This window comes from Anas acuta, chromosome 2 (genome assembly GCF_963932015.1).
Source record: "Anas acuta chromosome 2, bAnaAcu1.1, whole genome shotgun sequence".
Taxonomy (NCBI): Eukaryota; Metazoa; Chordata; class Aves; order Anseriformes; family Anatidae; genus Anas; species Anas acuta.
In genome coordinates this window covers 144,728,106-144,752,108 of record NC_088980.1, presented here as the reverse complement: position 1 = coordinate 144,752,108, position 24,003 = coordinate 144,728,106, and the positions used below count along the sequence as shown (strand labels likewise).

General features: G+C 39.5%; 1 protein-coding gene and 1 long non-coding RNA gene across 9 annotated transcripts in view; one reads left to right on the top strand and one right to left on the bottom strand.

The window, feature by feature from the left end:
* ENPP2 (ectonucleotide pyrophosphatase/phosphodiesterase 2) overlaps positions 1-19,309 on the top strand; it is a 72,106-nt gene extending 52,797 nt beyond the window's left edge. For 5 of the 8 annotated variants that reach the window (XM_068672560.1, XM_068672555.1, XM_068672557.1 and 2 more), the window contains 12 exons: positions 491-522; positions 1,319-1,446; positions 4,120-4,207; positions 4,346-4,433; positions 5,311-5,483; positions 5,769-5,820; positions 8,443-8,579; positions 9,089-9,224; positions 10,331-10,408; positions 12,950-13,082; positions 13,693-13,849; positions 18,698-19,309. In XM_068672560.1, the coding sequence (XP_068528661.1) occupies positions 491-522; positions 1,319-1,446; positions 4,120-4,207; positions 4,346-4,433; positions 5,311-5,483; positions 5,769-5,820; positions 8,443-8,579; positions 9,089-9,224; positions 10,331-10,408; positions 12,950-13,082; positions 13,693-13,849; positions 18,698-18,868 (1,373 nt within the window). In that variant the 3' untranslated portion in view covers positions 18,869-19,309. The remainder of the gene's footprint in view (positions 1-490; positions 523-1,318; positions 1,447-4,119; positions 4,208-4,345; positions 4,434-5,310; positions 5,484-5,768; positions 5,821-8,442; positions 8,580-9,088; positions 9,225-10,330; positions 10,409-12,949; positions 13,083-13,692; positions 13,850-18,697) is intronic. The other 3 variants (XM_068672561.1, XM_068672556.1, XM_068672562.1) reach the window with 1 other exon arrangement.
* A 2,928-nt stretch (positions 19,310-22,237) lies between these two features.
* On the bottom strand, positions 22,238-23,664 carry LOC137851430 (uncharacterized). Its single transcript, XR_011093175.1, has 2 exons — positions 23,603-23,664; positions 22,238-23,119 (listed from the first exon to the last, which is right to left on the bottom strand). It is a non-coding gene; the product is annotated as an uncharacterized lncRNA (long non-coding RNA).
* Between the last annotated feature and the right edge of the window lie 339 nt (positions 23,665-24,003).

The window sequence follows — 24,003 nt, the reverse complement described above, 5'->3', positions numbered from 1 at the left end:
ATTTACTCTGTAGTAGACTATGAACTGTGTGAAATGCTAAGAGACAAAATCTACAACATATATATCTTGTTGTTTTTAAGGAAGCATGTTGTTGCATTCAGTTGTGCTTTCAAAATGTTTCAGGGAAAGTCTTTGAGGATGACTTTGTATTTTAAAGTAATCATAAGACTTGAAATGATGTTTTCAGAAAATAGAATAAATCTTCAGCAATGAGCTGAATTCATGCTTTATGATTCAGCAAATCATAAAGCAGTGAGCGACATTACCTGAGAAACCAAAATACCATTAAATAAAGGAGAACAGGTTAAACTTAGTTCGTATTCAGGATATCCCATCCTATGTATGCAGTGCACTTTTTTAGTAAAGATCAACAAACATTCATGAGAAACTGTTCTGTAAAAATACATTCTTACCTTGTGATTTCTTCTTCAAATTACTTGGTTTTATATATTTGTTTTCTTGTTTTTGTTTGTTTGTTTTTGCTTAACAGATGACCCTAAAGTGATTGTTGCCAACCTTACAGTAAGTATTTAGCACTGCTCACTTCGTATCTTAATTTGAGGCATTATTCAGCATTACCTCCTCACTCTTCAGGCAGGAAAACCAACCATTAACATGAATAAAGAGTTTTAAATGGTGCCCTTCATGAGTACAGATTAATGTTTGTCATAAATTCCACTGTTTGCTGCTGAAGTCGCTTTTATAACCTTTTTGGGCAGTGCAGAGCCAGAATCTCCCTGACCGTCTTGACTCCCTGAATTGAGTCTATTTATTCGTTCCTTCAGAAATGGAAAGTAATCTTTTAGGGTAAATATTTTACTAGCACTTTGAAGATGCTGAAAAAGTTCATTTGATAGCCTTCAACCATAACCCTGCTCTTAATGGAAAAAAAAGTATTTAAAATTAAAGCTGATTTAAAAAAAATAGATAAATCAAATTTACTAGCCAGGCTGCTTTAAATATATCTGCAGACTAGATGTATTTTCAGCAATCAGCTTTCCTCTAAAATTTAATCTTTGATCCAATTAGAATAAAATTCTTCATCTCCGAGTTAAGTAAGCATGATGTTTTGTTTTGCATGATGCTTTCAAAAAGACTGTCATGAAAATGAAGTTTTCCAGAATCTTTGAATGACCCCCTGTGCCATGGTCTTATGTAAATATTGCACAGAAAGGGCTGGGCTGTGTACTCTAGATGTACACATTGTTTTCAAGACATCATCAATAATGTGCTTAACAGCTTGGTTTCTGTAGTTCAAGGTTTCGTGTGCCTCTGAGCTAACTGACAGCAGTGTTGTCTGTAACCATTTCTTTTTCAGTGCAGAAAGCCAGACCAGCACTTTAAGCCATACTTGAAACATCACCTTCCTAAACGCTTGCACTATGCTTACAACCGACGAATTGAGGATGTCCATTTACTGGTGGATCGCAAGTGGCATGTGGCAAGGTAGACTTTGCTTTCAGCCTGATTTTTCAGCCTTTCTTTCTGAGGAAGCAAGACACCTGGGACTGCTCTGTCTGTCAGCATCCTGCTCCTGCCACCTGGGAACATGAGGAGTTTTGAACTCCTGGTGCGGTTCAGACATATTAGGTGTAGGGTTGCAGAATACAAAATTGTTTTAAAGTTTGGGAAAATACATACTTTTATCAAAGAGAGAAACCCAGATTAGTTTATCCAAACAACAGTGTGCTTTTTGACCAATTAGCTCACATATAAGAGATAACTTTTTTTTTTTTTTTTTTTTTTTGGTAAGGTGAAAACTTTTTAAAACTAGGAAGCAGGGAGTATGGGAGGCAGGGGAAGGCATTATGAGAATTATGAGACCAGGGGAGGTCAGGGAGCAAAGGGTCGAGTGGATGAACTGGGTAACTGGAAAGAAAATAGAGACATTGAGACATTGGCAGAGTGGATGAAAGCTTGGGAACAGGTGGAAAGGTATTACAGGACTGGTGCTGAAATGCCTGTATCATATTGTGTTGTGAAACAAATCCACGGCAAACCAGGATGCTTTAGCTCAGAGCAAGCCCTATTTTGGCTTGGTCTTTATGATACATCTCTGAATTTTCAGTTATAAATCATAGGCAATTTTCAGTATTCTTAGTTAAAAACTAAGAAAAAACAAGTTGGCACTTACATGTATGAAGTGAACAAAAGAGGAATAGGCTTTGTTTACAAATTGCACACCCCTTTCTGTATTAATATATATTATTTTTCTTGCTTTCATCCTTTGACGTGTGTATTACAGTATAGGAATGGCTGGGCCTTAATGTGTGAAGCTGACTCAGTGGTTCTTGGAAGATGACACAGATTTTGGCTTATGGTATTCTGTTATGAGCTTTAAATTATGGTAGCTTTCTTTGCCTGTATAGCTGCCAGGCAAACATACGGTGTGTTGTAAGTGGCTTTTGACATCTGTGCTTATCTTCCTGTGAATTATGCAAGGATCACTCTGCTGAAGCAGTGAATGAGAAATCCCAATTGCTTTCTTGCATAACTCCACTAGCTAGTTGGCCGTTTGCCTTGTACAGTTTCTGTGGCTAGGGTTCATGTACATTTCAAAGAAGTAGCCTGTGTTTTAGGCCCATAACATTTCTTAGTTTTAAGAATTTTACTGGAACTGGTGAAATGGAAGTGGAGTGTCCAGGCTGATTTGCATTTATTCTTACTAATCATCTCAGACTTATTCTTTTGTATATTTATTCATTAGATGTTCTGAAATCTTGTTCACCAATAATCCATTTGTTAATGTAAATGTAATTCATTGTATATTCACAGGCAGGAAAATGGTTGTTATTGATCTGATTGCTGTTATTCTAGTAATTTCCAAGGCCAAAATCAAACTTTGGCAGAGCATCTTTAAAGTACTGATGAAGAAATTAACTTGTAGGATAATCTGGTCTGCTGCACGAATTGCGTATACATGGCCTTCATAAAACTGAATGCAAAAAAGTATTTGGGAACAAGCTGATAATTATCATTCCTATACTACAATACTTTTTTTTTTCTACATATTTTGTAAAATAGGACTCAGCAACAAGCTGATAATTACCATTCCAATGATACAAAACTTATTTTGCTATACGTTTTTCCTCATTACAATCTTTCCCTTCTTTTCCCTCCAACATTTTCTATTGGGTTGAAGGTGAACGGTTACAGTTTTTGTATGATGATTGCAGCATTGTCATGTCTCAAAAGTTCTCTACTGGCTTTTTGCAAATTGGGGGAGTATCATTTGTAGGAGATAGTGTGATATGAGAAATCTTTGCAACAATAATAACCTTACCAGCTATTTACTTATCAGTGAATAAGATTTGGCGCTTAGGTTTACATCCTTATATAGTGGGAGCAGTGGGAGAATCCATGGGGTTGTCAGATGAATCTGCAGTGCCCAGGACTGCAATACAGGAAAGATGAGCAATGCCTTGAAACCTGTCGTGGTTTAACCTGGCCGGCAGCTAAACACCACGCAGCCGTTCGCTCATCCTCCCCCCTCCCTCTCTGGGACGGGGGCGAGAAATGGAAAGTGAAGCCCGTGAGTTGAGATAAAGACAGTTTAATAAGACAGGAAAATAATAATAACAAAAATAATAATAACAAAAATAATAATAATAATAATAATACAATGGTGATAATAGGAAAGTAATAATAATATGTACAAACAAGTGATGCACAATGCAATTGCTCACCACTCGCTGACCGATGCCCAGCCTAACCCCGAGCAGTCCGGCCCCCTCCCCCCGGCTAGCCACCCCTATATATTGTTTAGCATGACGTCAGATGGTATGGAATACCCCTTTGGCTAGTTTGGGTCACCTGTCCTGGGTCTGTCCCCTCCCAGCTCTTACTGCACCCCCAGCCTGCCTGTTGGCAGGACAGAGCAAAAGGCTGAGATGTCCTTGGCTTAGTATAAGCACTGCTCTGCAACAATTAAAGCATTGGGGTGTTATCAGCACTCTTCTCATCCTAAGCCAAAACACAGCATTCCACCAGCTACTAGGAAGAAAATTAATTCTAACTGAAACCAGGACAAACCTTATCCCTCCTGTCCCCAGAGTACATTGTCTGGTCAGCCACTGTACCTCCACCTTTGAGAAAATTGCTAATACTTTTTCAATTTAGGAAAGCTGTGGATGTTTACAAGAAACCAACAGGAAAATGTTTCTTCCATGGAGACCATGGCTATGACAATAAGATAAACAGCATGCAGGTAAGAGCAATGCAGTAACCTTTACGGGAGGGTTGTTAAGGCAGAAGATATCTGAGTTTTTCAAAAAATGTAAATATTCACTGAAAAAAAACACTACCTTTAATGTTTTTTTTCTATTTTCTCTCTCTCTTTTTAAAGACTGTCTTCATTGGTTATGGACCTACATTCAAATACAAGACCAAAGTACCTCCTTTTGAAAACATTGAACTTTACAATGTCATGTGTGGTAAGCTACCTGCTTGAGCAGTTATAAGAGAAACATGCTGCTTTACCCAAGAGGGCTTATTTAGGCACCTGTGAGCTCGTGCCCTTATTCCCTCCCAGAGTCCCTTCCCAAATGCTTCTCTTTTGGCCTGGAGGGCTGAAGGCATTTCTCAGGGGCCCTGGTTTACTCTGCTCCAGGAGCTGGTTGATAAAGGGTATTAACACCGTTTTGCTGCACACAGCTTGTCAGAGATCAAATATGCACCACTACTGTGTGTGGTGTCCACACTTCATTAGTCTAGGAAGGAGGCATCTGCACCTGCATGTCTCAGGGAGCAGCTCAAGGGGGATCGCTTAGCTTTCTGTGACACCTCCTGGTACGATTGTTTTGTAAACTCTTACTGTAGCCATGAAGTAGAATTTGATGCTGTATACAGATATTCAGTATAATCTTTCTTTTAATGGCTTTTCAAGGGAGTAAGATTTCTTAGCTGAAGGCATAATTATTTTTTTTTCCCTAAACATGAAATAACAAAAAGGTAGTTGTTCCTTATCTATAAAGCAGGTGACTACTAACAGTGTTCCAGGTGGTTGATGTAAGGTCACCACATTGACTGTAGGCTTGTTTTGGAAACTGCAGGAGTAGTTATAATAAAAATGTTTTCCAATGTCTTCATGCAAATTAACCTTCTTGTCATAAAGGCTACCATACTTTTCAGGTAGGATTTACAATTTTATGATTTAGACAAAAGATTAGCATTTTTATTACATTAAAAGCATTCATTAGCACATTATGGATGTAAACAGTATTGCGAATAAATGTCTTAACTAAGTAGAGATATTGTTGAATACATGTTTGCAAGCTAACCATCATTAATTTGCTGTGGGTGTTTTCCTAGATCTGCTTGGATTAAAGCCTGCTCCTAATAACGGCACCCATGGAAGTTTAAATCACCTGCTGAGAGCCAATGTTTACAAACCCACTGTGCCAGATGAAGTTGCTAAACCACTTTACCCTGTAGCTCTACCTTCTGCATCAGATTTTGATATAGGATGTACATGTGATGATAAGGTAGGTGTTTAGGATCTGCTGATACTCCCACTATTAGCCATAAATGTCTAGTAAAGTTTATAGGCATTACAGCTGTTTCAAGAGAGTTCAGGCTGCAAAAATTCCCCAGATCCTTCCTGTGAAACCTTCTGTGCCCTTTTGGAACAATTATTGCTTCTTGGAAAACAGGAAACAAGAAAGTTGTCTGTGTTTTATAGCTCTAGTTTTGTTTTGCTAGATGCCTAGTAAAACAAGATGTCAGAATGCTCCAGTGACCTAATCTTTTTCCTTTTTTCTCTTCTTGAGAAGAACAAGTTGGATGAACTCAATAAGCGCTTTCATGTCAAGGGAACTGAAGGTAAGAGCCTGGTGCCCCAGTTAATAAAAGCTATTTTTGTTTTCTTTTGCAATCTAGTTTGCATCACTGATACCAGACAAACCCCTGTTTTGTTTTAGTTAATGTTTAGTAAATTAACTTTTCAAATAACTGTCAGAAGAGCATACAGACATGAACAAAATTAAGATCACATGAAGTGCATGCTATCTTTTCCTGTACCCAGAACTAAAGAATTCTTCAAAGAGAGGTGAATTTTAGTTCTTCTTTTCCATCACCATTAGGAGGTTTAATGTCTGCTGCTGAAGCAGAGAAATGAAGAAAGGAGAGGGAGCATGAGGCAATGCTCCATTCAACCACAAGCAATAGATGGGGAAAAAAGCGTAGACCAAATCTGCACACTATGGTTTACCAGTATTCATCAGGCTTAGGTTTCACCAGGTCTTTGGTGCAGCTGCTCTGACAATGCCTGACTGGCTCTGTAATGCTTGGTTGTTAGGGAGCAGGTTACCCACTGAAATACTGTCAAACCAGTGCACAAATGCTCTGCTGGTTCAGGGATGCTCTGTGCAGTTTTGTCCCTCACCAGTGTTCAGGTTTCTACCAGGAGAAAGCATCACCTGCTCTTCTGGACACTGGCTCCTGTGCTCTTGATGCTGTATGCCAGCACTGAAGTTCATTCATCTGCACGCTCAGCCATGTCAGGGCTGTGATCCAAGTTAAAATGTAGCAATAACAATTCACAGCATTTCCCTTATCAAAACAATTTATATTTCTTGTTGTCCAGCTGAGTGAATTCTGAAACTTTGAGTTTAGACTTGAGTTTAGACTGAACTTTAGACTTGAAGTACTTCAAATCAGGCTTGTCAGATGAATAAGAACATTAAAAAAAAAGAATCTACTTAAAAAGCTACTTATTCAGTTTTACTTCTGTGAACAGGCAATGCAGCCTTTTAGTTTCTAAAGGTTAAATTATTTCTTTTGTGTGAGTAAATTGTCTTTTTCCAGCTTTCATCTTGTTAAACTGATTTTTCCAATTAGCAATGAGTTACTCCCCACTCTAGCTATTTCTGGCATCAGAAAAAAAAAATGCTGTTGTATTCCTAGATATCTCAGCATCTCTATTTTGCTTTAGGTTCAGATGCTCCTTCACTTCAGTATAATATAAATAGTACTTTTAAGAATTAAGCATATAAGTAAATTTCAGTTGCTTGTTTGCTTGTTTATAAGTTGTCTGTTAAGTAGAGTTAGGTTCCTTTTATGTGAGCAACAAACAGTTCTATTTCGTGCAAGTTATTATGTTATATTTTATGACAGGCTTTAGCACATGTTCATGGACCTTCCTGTGTTTAGTTGGTAATTCCCTTTTGCATTGGGAACCAAGCTGTTGTTATGCACATGCAGCAGGAAGAGATTCCTTCCAGGTTCTCTTGAATAAAGGAAGTTAATCATCTTTGTCCTTAGACAAGGCTTTTCCTACTTCTCTTTTTTTTTGCCCTATAAAAATATCCTCTATTTGGACTCAAAGACTAATGAAACATGCCCTTTTCTTTCAGGTTAAATGCCTATCTATGAACAGTGGTTAGGCTGTTTACCTTGTTTTTATGTTTTGATTTCCAAAAGCAAGCCAAACATGTTTGCCAAATGGTTATCAAAATCAATGAATCATGCAGCACAGTGCAAGATTAGCCAGGAAATTTATTTTTCTTTTATCTTGTTTAATGATGTTTTTGTCTTTTTGTAAGCAAAACTTATCAGAGGTATCTAGTGACATTTAACCACAACATAGCACCACAACAGAAGAAAAGAAAATCTTGCAGAGTTGGAGGTGTCTTTTTGTAGCCAGAGTTAGGAAAAGTTTTGGGGTTTTGTTTATTGTTCTTTGATATTAGAAAATAGCACATTCTTCTTCAGAATATCATCTGTATTGGTCAAGTGGAAAAAATATACTCTTAGTGAGCGGACACCTTTGTCTTCCTTTTGTCAGGGACTTTGTGTTTTACAAAAAACACAGGGAGGACAGAAAGTCAGGAAAAGAGAGGCAGAGAGTGATAGCATAGGGGCTGGTTTAAAGAAACAAAGTGCTTTTTGCCTCGTGTGATTGCGATGTGGGCATAAACATCCTTGTGGAGTGGCCTGTATTTGGAAAGGTAACTTTTTTTTCCATGCTATGTTCCCAACAAGTTTTCAAGTGCAGAAAAAACTTGTAAACAAATTCGGTTTTGAGCCTGGAAGGGGGATCCCAACCAAAACTGTTGAAGAACAACTGCTCTCTCTGGCACAGAATTTTCTTAGCAGTTTTTCAGGGTCAGTATCCTGCTGAGGACTGTTGTAAAATCAGCATGTGTTAGAAAGCCAACTGTTGTGGTCCTCATCCTCCTTTTTTTTCTCTTCTTCTTTACTCTGAGAGTGGTGAGGCACTGGCACAGGTTGCCCAGAGAAGCTGTGGATGCCCCATCCCTGGAGGTGTTCAAAGCCAGGCTGGATGGGGCTTTGGGCAACCTGGGCTGGTGGGAGGTGTCCCTGCCCAGGGCAGGGAGTTGGAATTGGGTGGGCTTTAAGGTCCCTTTCAGCTAAAACCATTATAGAATTCTATCTTCATGGTTTTGATAGATAAATTTAAATGTAAATTCTTCTGATCTATAGAGAAACATCTTCTGTACGGGCGTCCAGCAGTGCTGTACCGCACAAAGTACAATATCTTGCACCACCATGACTTTGAAAGTGGCTACAGTGAAACGTTCCTGATGCCTCTCTGGACATCCTACACTATTTCCAAACAGGTCAGTGCTCTCTTCACTCTTGGAACTTGCTTAAATTACTCTTTGGAAGTCTGTTTGTTATCTGTATTCTTGAAACTGTAAAATAATCCTTTCTCAAGTTGATTTTCCCCACTAGAAATTATTCCAAATACCACTGAAAATAATATTCCTTTTTCTTTTCTATCTTTCTATCTCCTCATTCCTTTTCTATCTTCCTTTAAGAGAAAAGAGTTTTAAAGCAGAATGTTTTAATGTTGTTTTTCTTGATTTCATTTTCTTTCTATTTTTTTTTTTTCCTCAATGGGGATCTGTTTTCCCGATTTATTTTAATCAGCTACTTCATTTGGATTACTTCCCATGGTGATTTCTGCCTGGTAGAGGAACAAGACTTGGTTTTACATCCAGGGTGCATCATTGTTCTCCACACAATGCCTTCAGTCTCATCTGCAGACTATAATAAATCATTTTATTTTAGCTATAAGTGGTGGAGTTACCTTTCTTGTCACTTCTGCATGCGATTTTCAATGCAGGCGGAGGTATCTGGTGTCCCGGAGCACCTGGCCAACTGTGTGAGGCCCGACCTTCGCATTTCTCCAGGAAACAGCCAGAGCTGCCTGGCCTACAGAGGTGACAAACAGCTCTCCTACGGCTTCCTCTTCCCTCCTCGTAAGTTCAAATAGCAAGTCTACAGAATTTAAAGGATTCAAATGTCACTTCTATATATCATTCTTTATTTTATTTTATTTTATTTTATTTTATTTTATTTTATTTTATTTTATTTTATTTTATTTTATTTTATTTTATTTTATTTTATTTTATTTTATTTTATTTTATTTTATTTTATTTTTTTAACAACCTAGAGATTTTGTAATTTTCTGTTTTGTTAGAGAAAACCTTAGGTATGAATAAAACACCCCCAAATGTGAAGGGACTAGCTTTTATTTTATTTTATTTTATTTTATTTGAGATCATTGGGAAAGAACATAGGTAGGAGTGTTCTGCTTTCCTTCCTTCCCGAGTTGATTCCTTCCTCCATGATGCCTTTTCCTCAGACTACCTGCTTTTGCACCAACATGGGATGGATATATTATTCTTGCTGCACGACTTCAGGAACAAGGGCTCAGTGTCACAAGTTGCTATCACAGCTGTGGCCTCTCACCTTCATGAGACTGGAGAGATACTCCAAACTGGTGCTCTGCTTCATGCACAAAAACAATAAAATGTTCTACTTTGGTTAATAAAAATAAACATGAAGGAACAATTACAGAGTAGGAGCACAGGCTAGAATAATACAGTCTTCAAAAGTTGGCCCTTTAATGTCAGTGGACATATACTGGCTTATATGAGCTGAGAATCTAGTTAGTTTGTAATTTTGACTTCAAACAACAGAAGGATAAATATATTTAATTTATCCATATTAGATTTCTGCATACGGTAAAATAAATAATTAAAACCTACCATCCCACAGAAACAGCGGTAGTAGAAAAGCTGTGTGAAAGAGTATCCTGAAATCTCCTGGTGCAGTTACATTTGTTCAGTCTCAGATAAACAGGCTTTTGGATTTAGGAAATGTTCATGGGATGCAACCTTACTGTCTCGCAGTTGTGAATTTCATTGCTCTGCCTTCCTCATTGTGAAAGCACATAGAGCCACTCTGACTTCTGCTTCAGTGACAGCATTCCTTTTGATTACTCTCTGAAACCACCTTTGAAAATGTTTTTATATTCTTTGAATTCTGACATTTCATCTCATTAGTATTTTTCTGTTTTCAGAATTAAGTTCCTCTGCAGAAGCAAAATATGATGCTTTTCTAATAACAAATATCATTCCAATGTATCCTGCCTTCAAAAGTAAGTGCAATTTCCACAGTTTTACTTCTTTTTTCCCAAATTTGTAACAATTTTTTTTAAATGTCTGTTGCACTATGGAATGATTTGATGGGAGAAGTTTAAAACATAAATCCAATTACCTGTAGCCAGTAGATAATACATGGAGAAGCTGTATAGTTCTAGGTGTAGGAAGATGATCTACCACAAGAAATACCTTAAGGTTTAAGAAAGGTTTATTTTCCTTGGTGCTGGGCTGAGATAATAGCACAGACATTGTCAGTTCTGTAGTTCAGCAATTTTGCTGAAGTGCCTAAGTAACTCGTTTTGTACAAAACCATTCAGTTTTTCTTACTTGTAGCCCCAGTTAATGCAGAATGTACTCAGACAACGTTTTCATTTCTCAGTTGGGGTAGTCTGGGAGTGTACACTTAGCATGTTGTAGTTAAGGGACAAGTGGCATCTGGATCACTTTTGTTTTTACTATCCCTACCCTTAAAGGTAGACCAAGAGTGTTTACTACCTTTATAGAAAAAGGAAGAGGAAACCAATTTATGGAAAATGAGGAATGATTTAAAACCAGCTGAAATTTTCAGCCCTGCAAGGATACAGTATTAATGTTCCTTTTGTCTGCACATCTCTTTTCTCTCTAGTGTTGCCAAGAGGTAGAAAACCATCAGGCTATTCTGGTGGCATTTTTGGCTTGGCAGGAATTGGGAAGCCTTGGAAGAATCTCAAGAGCCTGTTCTTGTGAGATTTCCAATGCAGATTTTAGGCCAGAGAGGTTTGGATAAACATCAAAGCCTATGGGAGGTTTTTTATTTTTAACCAAAGAAGAGTACTTCTAACTGAAAAACCTCTGAGTAGGAACAAGTGGTAATGTTTGCTGGAAATCTGAGCAAAGGCACTTAACTGATTACAGAGTGCAAAATTATTGGGGATTTCCCACTCTCAAATCACTTCATAAAAATACTTTTTATGCTAATGTTAGTCTAAGCAAATTATGTGAGATACTAATCACAGGAGAACAACCTACCATCAGCAGCTCATTTTATCTAGTGGCCTCCGCAAGCAGGTGAAGGATCCCCTGAGAACAAATGTGGTAACTTATATAATTTCCTGGGAATTATGGACTAATAATACCTGTGTGCAGGTTGCAGGGCAGAGAGCTCAGACCATTCTTTATACAGAGCCTTTTCACAACAGAGGCAATATGGGCTGGCAGTTTTATTCTGTGCTGGTTTTGGTGGTGGTGCTGGCTGTAGAAGCCCCCTCTTCTGATTTTATTTTATTTTATTTTTTTAATTCAGTGTTCACACCCCAACCCAGGCAATAATACTGGATCCATCTTTTCTGTAGCGAGTCTGGCTTAAGCAGTTCCCACTTTGCTGGAGCTGCAGGGTCATGCCCTTGGGTTGTCCCCCCATTCCACTGGCGTTGTTGTCTGTGTGGCTGCAGTGGGAAACCAACCAGGGAACTGATTCAGCTGGAAAACTCAGAGAAAAAGCTTTCCTTTGGGGCTATTTTGATGGTTAAGGCTGAGGCAGTGGAGGAGCGAGCAGCTGGAGGAGTGGGACAGCCAAGTGGCTACCGCAGCTGAGGTTCCTGAGGACCATTGCTGGTGGGTGCCTCTGCGCCAGCCTGAGCAGGGAGCTCGTGTGGCACTGAATAGTCTCAGGCCAAAGCGTGCTGGATTTTCCTGAGGCTGATGCTGCTGTCAGTTCTGGGGAACCACGTACTTAAAAGGCTGGACTGGCAAGGCAAAGGTTAACCTTATACAAGTTTGAGATGCTTTGTTTGCACCCACTTCTGTTAGTGTTAAAATAAAAGAAAAAAAAAAAAAGAAGGAAAACAGTGATGTAACTGGAGATCCCAGTGTGTGTCCTATCTCTGTAAACATCTTACCTTGTTAAGGTTGAGAAGGTTGCGGTCGGAGAAAGTGTTGTGCTCTTCCCAAAAGTTGTGGTTAAAATTCCCTGCTAGGCAAGCCTCTGCTTTAAGGAGATGCCATGCCATAATTTGGTCGTCCTGGCCTGCACCTGATTTTGAAGTTAGACTTTTTGTATCCAAGGAGAATTTAACAGAAATAACACGACCTTTTTATTTCCCTGTCATTTAAAGTGTTTGGTTTTTGCTTTTAATCACGGTCCTATTTCCTTTTCAAAACTTTAAAAAAAAAAAAAAAAAAAAAAAAGATGAAATGTTTGGACAAAAGGGACATCAGAAGTGTGTGAATAGCTGTTTCTACCACTGGTGAAGGAACAGCAAGCACTCTGTGCAGTGTCTAGGGCAATGCCAGCCTTAGAATGGTACTGTGCATTTCCTTTATCACTAGCTGGGGAAAAAAAATCAACAGAGAACAAAGATGTCTGAATAGGGTTTATTGATCAAAACTGAATGAAGCTGCAGTAAATCTGTAAAGCTTAGTCTTTGATTTCCCCTACCACTCTGTGATGACATCCAATGGATTTTTGTCTTAAAATATATATATATGTTTATAATCTTGGCATGTTTTGGCTTATCCAAATGTTAGAGGTGTGTTTATGTTTTTTGTTCCCTCCACAGAGGTATGGAACTATTTCCAAAGGGTTTTGGTGAAGAGATATGCCACTGAACGGAACGGAGTCAATGTCATAAGTGGACCAATCTTTGACTATGACTATGATGGTCTACATGACACACCTGACAAAATCAAACAGTAAGAGTTTGCATTTAAATTGGTTTGCTGCTTTTTCTCTTACTTATGACAATGCATTCTTTCTACATCACTTGATTTTTGGGGAGGAGATGTAAATTCCTGGCTCTTTCTAAAAATGATTTCTCATTAAGACTGAATGCCCTTGTAGGTAGGACAGGGATAAAAACAAGGAAATGGCTATTCAGCACGTAGCTCTTCACCTTGGCTTTGGAATGAAGTGTTTATTCATCTTTGAGATTAAGAAGATTTATGTTCCTAATCTGTTTTCTCTAAAATTCTCTGGAATTTAAGACTTGGCAGCTGGGTACCAGAGCATACCATAGTGCTACTGAGTTAGATACTTAAATCTTTTGTTAATTCAGTAAAGCTTTCTCTCTATTTCCCTGAACTGAAGAAGCCTTTCAGAATTGCCATGTGGTCTTTCTGTGGCACACTATCAAAACATGAGCTAACTGAAATGCTCGTTTTCAGATAGAGCTCAGGAATCACACACATCTCAACAAAGTACATGTTTCCTCACGCATAGGGAAGGAAAGACCACACTGTTTGTGTAATCCTTCTTCCAAACAGATTAGTCCTTTGTGTACAAATGTTTGCTTTACTTTCCCAGGTTTGTGGAAGGCAGTGCCATCCCTGTTCCTACTCATTACTACGCCATCATAACCAGCTGCTTAGATTTCACTCAGCCAGCTGACAAGTGTGATGGACCACTCTCCGTTCTCTCGTACATTCTTCCCCACCGGCCTGACAACGACGAGAGCTGCAATGTAAGTTCTGTTGCCTTGCTGTTGCCCAACGGTGAATAGTCCCTGAGAAATGTGAAATCCCATTCTTGTTAGATGCTAGTGCTCACTGATGAAATGAAAGTATGGGGTAGTGACTCTATAAGTGTCACGTTCAACTCACTGGACAAGAGCACTCCTCCGTGACAAACAGAGGTATCAGAGAAAACGTGGAACTACTACTGAACCTAAAATTGTCTGGAAGAACTGACATACAGTAGGTTGGCAGTAAACAACCTGTGGGCTTCTATATTTTGGCAGACACTGTCAGAGTAACCTCAGAGCAGGTTGGGAAGGGCTGTGTGCGTAGATGTATTGTCCTGGCAGCCAGCCTGATGTTTTTATGGAGGTCTATTTCCATACGCAGGTACAATATAATCTGTCTACTGTGGCAGTCTGGATGCATCAGACAGCATGATTACATCCAACCCACACAGTATTAAAACTATACGCTGAAACCTGCTGAAGGTGGAGTGCCAGCACCTCTTGCTGTTTCCAGCCCATGTCTTGATTCCAGGGAAAAGTTTGGATTCTCTTTACCAGAGAACAGAGGTGACCAGACACCCTCCCTGTTCCTTTCCTATCATCTTTTAGGATGAAAAATCTTACAGTGTAGAAAACTTGGTGAGGTACAAAGACTTCAGTTTGGTCAGAGCTGCAGAAAGCAACGCAAACGCTCTGTAGCTGATTGTGTGGCAGGAGAGCCAGTTGAGTCCCTACAGGCTCCGGCGCTCTGCAAGGACAGCAGTGCTCCCAGGCAGCTGTATTTAGACTTGTCCTTCCGCCTGAACTTGTTCTCCCATTACACAGCTGTGCGGATTCCTGCACACAGACGCCTCACTATAGGCTGCCAGGAGTCTGTTTCCTGAATGAACGCATTAATGTTATGAATTTTGTATTGGCACAAAAAGTTAAGACTCCTATTCCAGCTACAAGCAGAAATAGTCATTCCAACTCTGTACACAATTCACCTGGAACACTGTTTCTTTCTCATTCATCAAACATCGCCTGCTTTCAGGTCACTCTTTTCAAAACCACGCTTTTGGAGCGGTACCCCTCTCTCTTGAGCCGTTCTGGCTTCCTTCTGTTTAGACTCTTAGCTGCTTTGGGCAGAGATGTCTTCTACCAGAAGGCTCAGAAAGTCCTACATATATTTCATTGTGCTTTTTTTTTTATATATTTTTTTTAATTAATTTATTTTTTTTTTCCTGGACTGCCTTCATCTGAATCAAGGTCTAGTTGGTGATCTGGAAGTTACTGTCTGGCAGTTATCTATCCTTGTATTTCTGCCCATATGTGATATTTTCTCTTCCCTATATTGTGTGTCATTGTGCTTTTAAGCTGCTGAAATCATTTTTTATGAAATGCATAGAATAATGGCCTTTTTTGCTCTTTGATTTCCTACATTCCAACTCAGGCTTCTTTTCTTTGTAGGTCATGCTACCTATTGAATTTGTATTTACTGTTCTGGGTGCAACTGCAGCGCTTCTAAAAGGTCATTAGTGAATATTGCTCTCTGCTTGACATAGTAAAGTAGCACTCCAAAAATATTTAAAATTAGCTCTTGAACGAAAATTCGGTTAGGCAAAATTTTGTCATTCTGATAGAGTTTCAGTCTTACTTTTGCACATGGTATTCCATCTGATTTATTCAAAGAAGGGACTGTGTAAAACCTCACGTAGTTCATGGATGAAATGCATGGGATAATATAAGAATTTTCCCTTAACCTCTCCACAGCTTTCTTTTCAGATGTGAAGAAATATTAGCTTTCCCCTGCTCTGCTCTTGTTTCACACGTTTTCTTCACATGGCCGTTGGAGAACACCACCACTCCTCTCATTAGAATTTGTTCCATCTCCAAACTATGTTTATTCATGGTGAGGTTATACCCATTTCTTCTTATGTCAACATTTTTCTATGGCTTAAATAGCCCTTCACTGGTCTTCTTTGGGATTTACCCCTGCTGGTGATTTATGACGATTCTCAAGGCATACACTTTTCTCTATTCATGGGTGACCCAGGATCTTTTTTGCTCTTCTTGTAAGAGAGAATGATCATTTCAGTAGCCTTCCCGTGTATCTTTTCCAGTCTGATTTTTTTTTGTTTTTTGAACACGAATGAGATAAAGTATTTCAGCTGAGATCTCAAAATGGAAATGTTTTTCTTTCTACTTCATACAACTCCTGATATTATCTAGGATTCTCTTTTCCCATAGATGTATTATTGGTAGTTCACAATATCCTGTAATAAACCAGCACATCCAGAAACAATTCTCCTATCTGCTATTTCACATGAAAAACTCCCAGCATAGCAGAAATTCTTGCCAAACAATTTGGATAACTCAATTTCACACCATACCAGGGATTCCCCCATCTGCATCCTACAGTATGGCATTCCAGTCTTCCTCTGCATTGACCAGAGCTTCCAATTGTTTTTTAGTAGCAAACTAATCATCTTGGCACAGAAAGCACGTAAGAAAATATTAAATAAAATCCTTTCCAAGATCAAAGCTGGAGGAACTGTTGGAAACTTCCTACAGGCCCCTATTTCCTTTTCAGCAGAACCTTTAAATTTTCCTTTCAATAAACAAGTTCCTCAACCACCTATCCACATTCTGGGCATCTTCAGCTTTCCAGCTAACAACTTGATATTCAGAGAAATGGATATCACAGCAGTTTTTTTATCTAGAATATCTGGCATCTTTTCAAATGGATTTTATGTTAACTTTATAATTTATTGTATATCTCTATTTGTCTCCATGTTCTTAATAGTTGTTTTTTTTTCCTTCTAAGACCTGCTGTAGTACTGAGGTGAGACTAACAAGCACAGATGGGTAAAACTGCATGGATAAATCCACAGATGGATAAACTGATGGATAAAACTCATTTTCAATGTACACACTTCATTTGTTGTTCTGCAGTAATACAACACCACGTTAGTTGATCACTGTGCTTAGAATCCGTGCTGTTGGACCTGTCATTTCATGGGCCAGTTATGAAATGCAAGAAACAAAATTTGATCAGTTCTTGAAACAAAATCAGACCAGTTGACTGACCTTCTAAGCTCATGCAAATGCTATGTTCCTGGACTTGGTTTAAAACCATCCTCATGATCCTGTGATTTATTCATATTGCAGTTCTTTTGCAAACTCTTAGGACTTGTCCTTATATTTGAAAGACTGAACTATGAAGCAATGGGACTTTCCTCTGAGTTCTGCCAAATGCAGGTTTCCTGTACAGGAGGAAGTCTTGAAGACAAGAGAAATGCCACAGTGATTGCATTTAACCTTGTTGAGACCAATGTACAGACCAGCAGTGTGATCGGTTTAACTGGGGATTTCCTGTGGCCACATGATGCCACACGGTGTTCCTGGAGCATGGCGTCACAGGCTGTGGAGAATGTTCCCTTCTTTTCCCTTTTAATCTACATCTCTGTTTTCATGCTCCAGACATGGTTTGGGGCCTCAGATTGCTACCAGCATGTAGAGGAAAGTGGTTTTGGAGCTGAAAAGCTTCAAAACAGATGAGTGTTGACTGGGTCATGGATGTTTGCTTTAGAGCAGCTGGCTGTGACTTAACTGGTACTTCATGTTCTCTCTGTGCAAATGATCAGGCTCACCCGCCTGGCCTTTACAGAGTGACCCACAGCCTGGTCTGTGGTACATCTACTGCTTTGGGTAGGTTCTGGCATGGCTGGCTTAGTCTTTATCGGCAGGAGGATTGTTTTGAAGGAGAACCTCCTCTGAGACAGTCAGAGACTTGTTTCAGGAGCAAGCCCAGAAAGAAGAATTATATCAGCAATATTTTCAGGTACACAGGGTCCAAATGCCCCAAGGTACAACCTCTCCATTTCTAATGTGTGTTCCAACTGTGGTACAGACGTACCAGCCTGCGAGGCCAGTGGGGGAAAAGTCCTGTTTGCTCAGTGCTTTTCCCATGTCTGCTCACCACCAAGCAGTCCCCAGGGTTGGCTGGGACATGTCACCGGGCTAGTTCAACTCAAACAACCTGTAACTGCAGGGTATTGCAGGGCTGGTTTTTCTGATTTTATTTTTTATTTTTTTTAGTGAGCTAAATTAGGTTGTGGATGGCTCCAACACACGCTGGAGCTGGCACAAGGTGTGCAGCAGGGAGCTGGTGCGGTGGCTCCCTCTGTCTCTTGGAGCAGTTCCCTACGGGAGACTACAGCCACACAACCCAACCCCGTCACTCTGGCAGCACCTTCCTGATTGTTTTTCATATTGGGAAATGATTAGTGAAAGTTTTTTTTTTTTTTTTTTTTTTTTTTTTTTTCTTCTATCATGAATAATACGTATGTTTTAATAACAGGATTTTACAGCTACAAATGTCCCAACTGTGTAATAAATCATAAAGGTCTACTAACAGTAAGGTGGAAGGATTAAAATAATACCATGTTACTGTGTGAGATGATAATCAGATGAGAATGTATTTAGGGGTATGGTTCAAAGGTAAGCAGCCTAGAGTTTGGGCTTTGGTGATGCAGAACAGCTGATCAATATGGAGCTCTTTCTGTGACATAAAAAATGATGTGGTGACTTTCTAAAAGTATATGGCTGTTCTTCTGAAACACCTGCAACATGGGGGCCAGCTTTTCTCAGATGACTATGGTCCTTGTCTCCCTCTGTCCTAAATGGTTCCCAAAATAAAACTTCATCTTTCCTGTGAAGTCTCAAATCTGTTTTCTTTGAACTCATTTACCTGAGTTGTTTTTGAACAGATTACAGATTGTTTGAATGAACCTGATGTTTAGAAAACTTACCATTCCTTAAGAGTTGATTTGTGACATTGCATTTTATGAACTTTTTTTTTTTCAGAGCATGGAGGATGAATCAAAGTGGGTTGAAGATCTTCTTAAGATGCACACTGCGCGGGTGCGTGACATCGAGCAGCTCACAAGCTTGGACTTCTTCCGAAAGACCAGTCGCAGCTACACAGAAATCCTCTCCCTAAAGACATACCTGCATACGTTTGAAAGTGAAATTTAGCTTTCTAACCTTACTCAGTGCATCCTTTTATCAACTGGTGTATATTTTTATATTGTTTTTATATTTATTAATTTGAAACCAGGACATTAAAAATATTAGTATTTTAATCCTGTATCAAATCTTAAATATTAAACCCTTGTGTCATTTGTTTTGTTTCTCTAATGTTTAATATAGGTATGTCTCTTGGTTTATTTAGTAGCGCTTGTAATACTGCAGCTTAAGTCCTTACTCCAAACTTTTAAGTGGTGCTGCAGGATTTGATACGTGAATCAAGGAAATATTAATTTCCCATGCTCCTTTACCACACTTGTAGTCCTGTACTTTGTATCAAAATACTGAACATGTAAAATTACATTCATTTACTGTTGACTATGTGACAGACATATTTAAACCCTATAGACAAATAGCATCTTAAATATAATAAACCACACATTCAGTTTTTTTAATGTCTTTTGATTTCCTTTCACAGGGACATTCAGAGGGACTTGTTAACAGCTGAGTGCTGCCAGATCTTTCACATTCACCCTTCTCAAGAGTTTAGGTTTTCTGGTAAGAGTAATGACAGGAGCCCAGGTGCCCTGCCCCAATAGTCAGCAGTGAGAGCATAAAGCAGATGTACAGTAGTAATTACTGGTTAGGTTTTGCTGTAGGGGCAGAGCTGGAAGAGGAGGTAGGTTGGTGTCACAAGCTCACCAGGAGTACCCCACACTTGGGGCCGCTTGGCCCTGGTATGGGGCTCTGGGAGGGTATGAGCTAACAACATCCATCCACTGTTATCCATTGGGCTGTGTCACATCCCTGCTCCCCCACTGCTGGCCTGGGATGGTGCCTGGGAATCCCTTCTCTGTTGTTCTTTGTTTTGGCTTCAAAGGAAGCTGAGATAAGGTCAATGTGGTGGGCTGTTAACTAGGAGAAGAAAGGCTGATTTTCTGTATGTATTTCTAATGGTCAGAATGTGCAGAGCTTTCCCCTAATCTGAGGCTGAGTCCAAGTCCTAATGCCAACCCCCATTCCCAAATGAACCTTCTTGGCCTGATTGCACATACGTAACTTCTGGTAATGTGACCCCTATGCAGTGCATGTGATTTACATCCATCATCTGGTCAAGCAAGCCAAGTCTTTGCTGGTTACTTCTGTGCAGATGCAGTCTCATAATTGTGGCAAGCCCTTAACACGTCACCGATGGCACAATCCCAAGCTAATGGAAAAGATGCTGTTCCATACTGGTATCTAGATAAGGCCTGATTCGGCTTGGGCAGTTTTTATACAAAGTGTATGGTATGTGTATGGTTGCGTAGTTAGAAGATGTAAAAGACAAATTATTGTATAGAATACTTGTTGAGGGATTTGGAAAAAGAATAAGGCTGAAACAACTGGTGACTTTATTACAAAGCCATCATTTGGGGTTGCAGAGTTATCTCTCTATTCCAAAGTGGTTTGCATCTGTTTTCTCTTTGAGGGCTGGCTGCAAATGTAGGAGGAAAGTGTGAAGGGGTGGAAAACATCTCAGCCATGTACACAGATGAGTAGTCAGGTCTCTTAAGTAAAATTAATCTGCCACAATTTTAGCAACTTATATCCTTGTAGCATCCATCTAATAGAAAGTGGTAAACCAGAATTAGTCATGTTAACACTGATGATTTATCATCACAATATTTTAGTTCTTCTGACCAGTAGGATGAAGTCTTATTATTCTAGGTGCCAAATTCTGTTTAAATGAGAAGAGTACAAAATACAAGTGCTCTAAAATCCCCCCCAAAATGTTAGGATGGAAATTCTGATAACTACACAGAGCTTTGGGAAACATCCTATTCTTGCAACTTAAAAATTGTCTCTTGTGGTTGTCTGGTAGCACAGAAATATTTTTCTGTAAGCTTTTGGCAGGGCTTCTTGCCATGATAAACTTTACATTCTTACATCTGCTACAAAGGGTATTTCCTCTGGATTTAAAAGTCTTCAGTTAAGACTTAACTTCTCCAACACTGACTTTAGCAATGTGATTATTCATAAACTAAACCCAAGACCACCACTACTGTGGTGCTTTGACATTCATCAGTTGCCTTTTTTTTAGTTTGTTTTTCTTAATACAGCTTCAAGGAGCAGTTCCTTTATTTTCTCTCAGAATAAGATGATGTTTATATCAACAGAACATTTAAGCTCTGAAAGATATTTTCTTCATGTGCTTAGACAAATTTGCTTCTGAAATACAGTTACTAAAATTTGTTGGGAGAGCTGGTTTAACTGTCTCAGTTTCACTAAGGAATGATTAGTGTGTAGGCAAGTGTGATTTTTATTTATTTATTTATTTATTTTTTACTCAGTTGCTTGCTGCGAGAATAAATACTGGGAATTTCTGCTCTACTTACTTCTCTTCAGCCCTTGGCCCCATGCTGCTGCATGGTATTGCTGTTTTATTTTACCATGCTGGCAGAAGTAGCTGTGCTGGGGAATGTTTGTGGTGACCTCTGTGAATTGCATGTTCTTTTTTCTTGTTGAAAGATGTCTTATCAACAAAAAAGCTCCAGTGCAAAGCTAAAGCCTTGTAAATCCCCCTAAGCAATACAGGCTCTGTAGGAACAACAGACTTTTTAAAGCAAACTTGTAATTTCCCTTTCGTATTCATCGGGGCGAATGTTAGCTGAGGGCAGCGTGTAGGAAGGAACCCCTCTGCTTTCCGTTCATGTTTGAGCATTCTGAAAATCTGAAATACTGTTTGCTTCTGTTGCATGTTTCCTTTCTTGATATTACTTTGGTTTCTGGAAGAGGTCCACTGAGGAGAACAAGCACTGAATTTGTCTGTCAGGCAAACACCAGTTTTGAGGGTTTGGGTAATTACTGTTTGCAATTGGTGATGTAAATGTGGGGCTTGTTTAATGAGTTAGAGGCAGTTCAGTTGAGCAATTGTCAAGGCAACAAAAGCCGTAGGTGTTCTGCACACCTAACAAAGTTCTTTTGCTCTGGGAAAAAATCCTCCGGAGGTAGTTATGCAACTGGAATATCCCTGCTAAGGGAAACTGTTACTTTTTTTAACCCCTTTTTCACAATCGCATACCAGAACAGAATTAAAATCAGTAGTAGATAAGCACTGAGAACAGGTCAAGTAACCTGACCAAAGGTAGGGTATGGTTAAGATGGCAAAACTATAGCAAAGGACACCATCTTGTACTCACAGAGCCGACATAATTACCACTGATTATTATTAATTATTATTCTCTCCTGGTCAGCTAACAGTTTTATTAGATACATACTCTCTGCTGTTAATTCTCTGCTCTTCATTCCCAGTCTTTAGTCCCTTCGTGGTGTTAGATGCAGCATTAAACTGTTTCTGCACTTGCTTGGATGTTGACTTTTTTGGTAATGGAAGATCTGTTTGTACAATGCTATAAAGCGCTTTCAGCTCAAGGAATGAGAAAAAATTTAAAATAAAACTATTAGGTCTGTGCCATCTTGTGAAGGTTTGCCAGTATTCATGGGGGTATCATATAAGTTACATGTGAATATCCATGTTTAATTGGCCAGTGTCACTGTGTCCCTGGGGGCTGCTACAAAACAAGCCTGTTCCCAGCTTCTCTGTGCTTCATGTGCAAACCGTTGGTCTGCTGCAGATCGTGAAGACTTTAACAAATGAAGGAAGACCAGAAAAACATCAGCAGTGATAAAGAGATCTTCCTAAAGAAAGGAAGTTGTCCATTTCAGGAGACAGAAGTTGGAAAAGGTCCAGGAGATGCTGGCAGAAGGGAATGGGGGATGGAGAAGATTTATTTGGAGGATCTCTAAAGTTCCTGTTCCTTCCTGCTCCATCCAGCCTCTTCTGATAGACCAGTTCTTCACGTACAGCCGATGAAATAGTTCCCTACTTTTTCTGCACAGAGCCAGAAAACAGAAAGCTTTTCAGGAAAGTTGAAGGAGTTCCCCTCTGAAGTTGTCACTGGTTGCAGGAGCAGCACATGAGTTCTGGCAGGGTTGGGGCCTATGCAGTGAGGACAGAGTGCAAGATCTAGCCAAAAAGACAGGGATTTGTAGCAGCTGAAGCTGATGTTGCAGTGATCCTTCACTTAAGTCTCACATTCACCCCAAATGTCTTTAATTAACTTTAAATTTGGATCACAGAGCAGTTCTTCCTAGCTCAGCTGCTCTCTGTGGGAGACGGAGGAGATCCTGCTCCTGGTGCTAAGCAGCATGAGAAAAGATTTTCTGTGACTCTAGTTTCCGTGTCCCTTGCTCCAGTCCCACACAGCCATTGCACTTGACCTGAGACACACACAGTACATTCAATGCTAATAAGAGTATTCTCTGGTCAGGACAGACCTGCCAGCAAATGATTAGTACCAAGTTAACTGTACATCTTCCAAGTGGGGCCATACATGTTTGAAACGTTTAAAGTTCAGCCCTCGTTCAAGACAGGAGAAAAAAAAAAGACACTTTAAACATTGTGGAAAAATACCTAATCTCGTTTCTTTGCACTTGTTGTGTAAATATAAGATAAGAGTGCTATTCCCAAGGTTACCGCAAACAGCCCATCACTACAGAGTACAAACTAACATTTACTAAAATGTATGTTGACATAAAAAGCAGCATTGCTGCAGTCAACTGCAGTAAATGAAACCACAGCTTTCTTTGCTTTTACAAATCAAAAGTTTGGGATGTAACCTCCTCAGACCAGCCTTCACAAATTGAGATCTCTACCCTGCTATTAGCATCCACAGTTTGTGAGTTGTTGTTCTGGAGCCTTACCTTGTCCCACTGCTTTCTAAATGCGATAGGAAAAGGCAGGTGGAGGTCACCCTGGTTTCATCTGTGGGTTTCACCATGGAGAGAGAGATCAACAGGCAAAGAAGTTAGTGATCGTGGATTAGCACAGCTGTAACTGATTGACCCTAAAACTGGAATTTACTAGAAAAGAGGTGGGATTATTTGTTATCATAAACCCTCAATAGAAAAGGAGGAAATCCTTTTCAGAGGATGTTTTCCTGAGAAGTTTTCTGTTTCCTGTGCAGAAAGTAGGGAACAATTTCATCTGTTGTATGTGAAGAATTGGTCTATCAGAAGATGCAGGGAGAACAGGGACTTCATAGACCTGCCAAGTAAATCTTCTCCAATTCCTGTTCCCTTCAGCATCTCCTGGACCTTCAAAA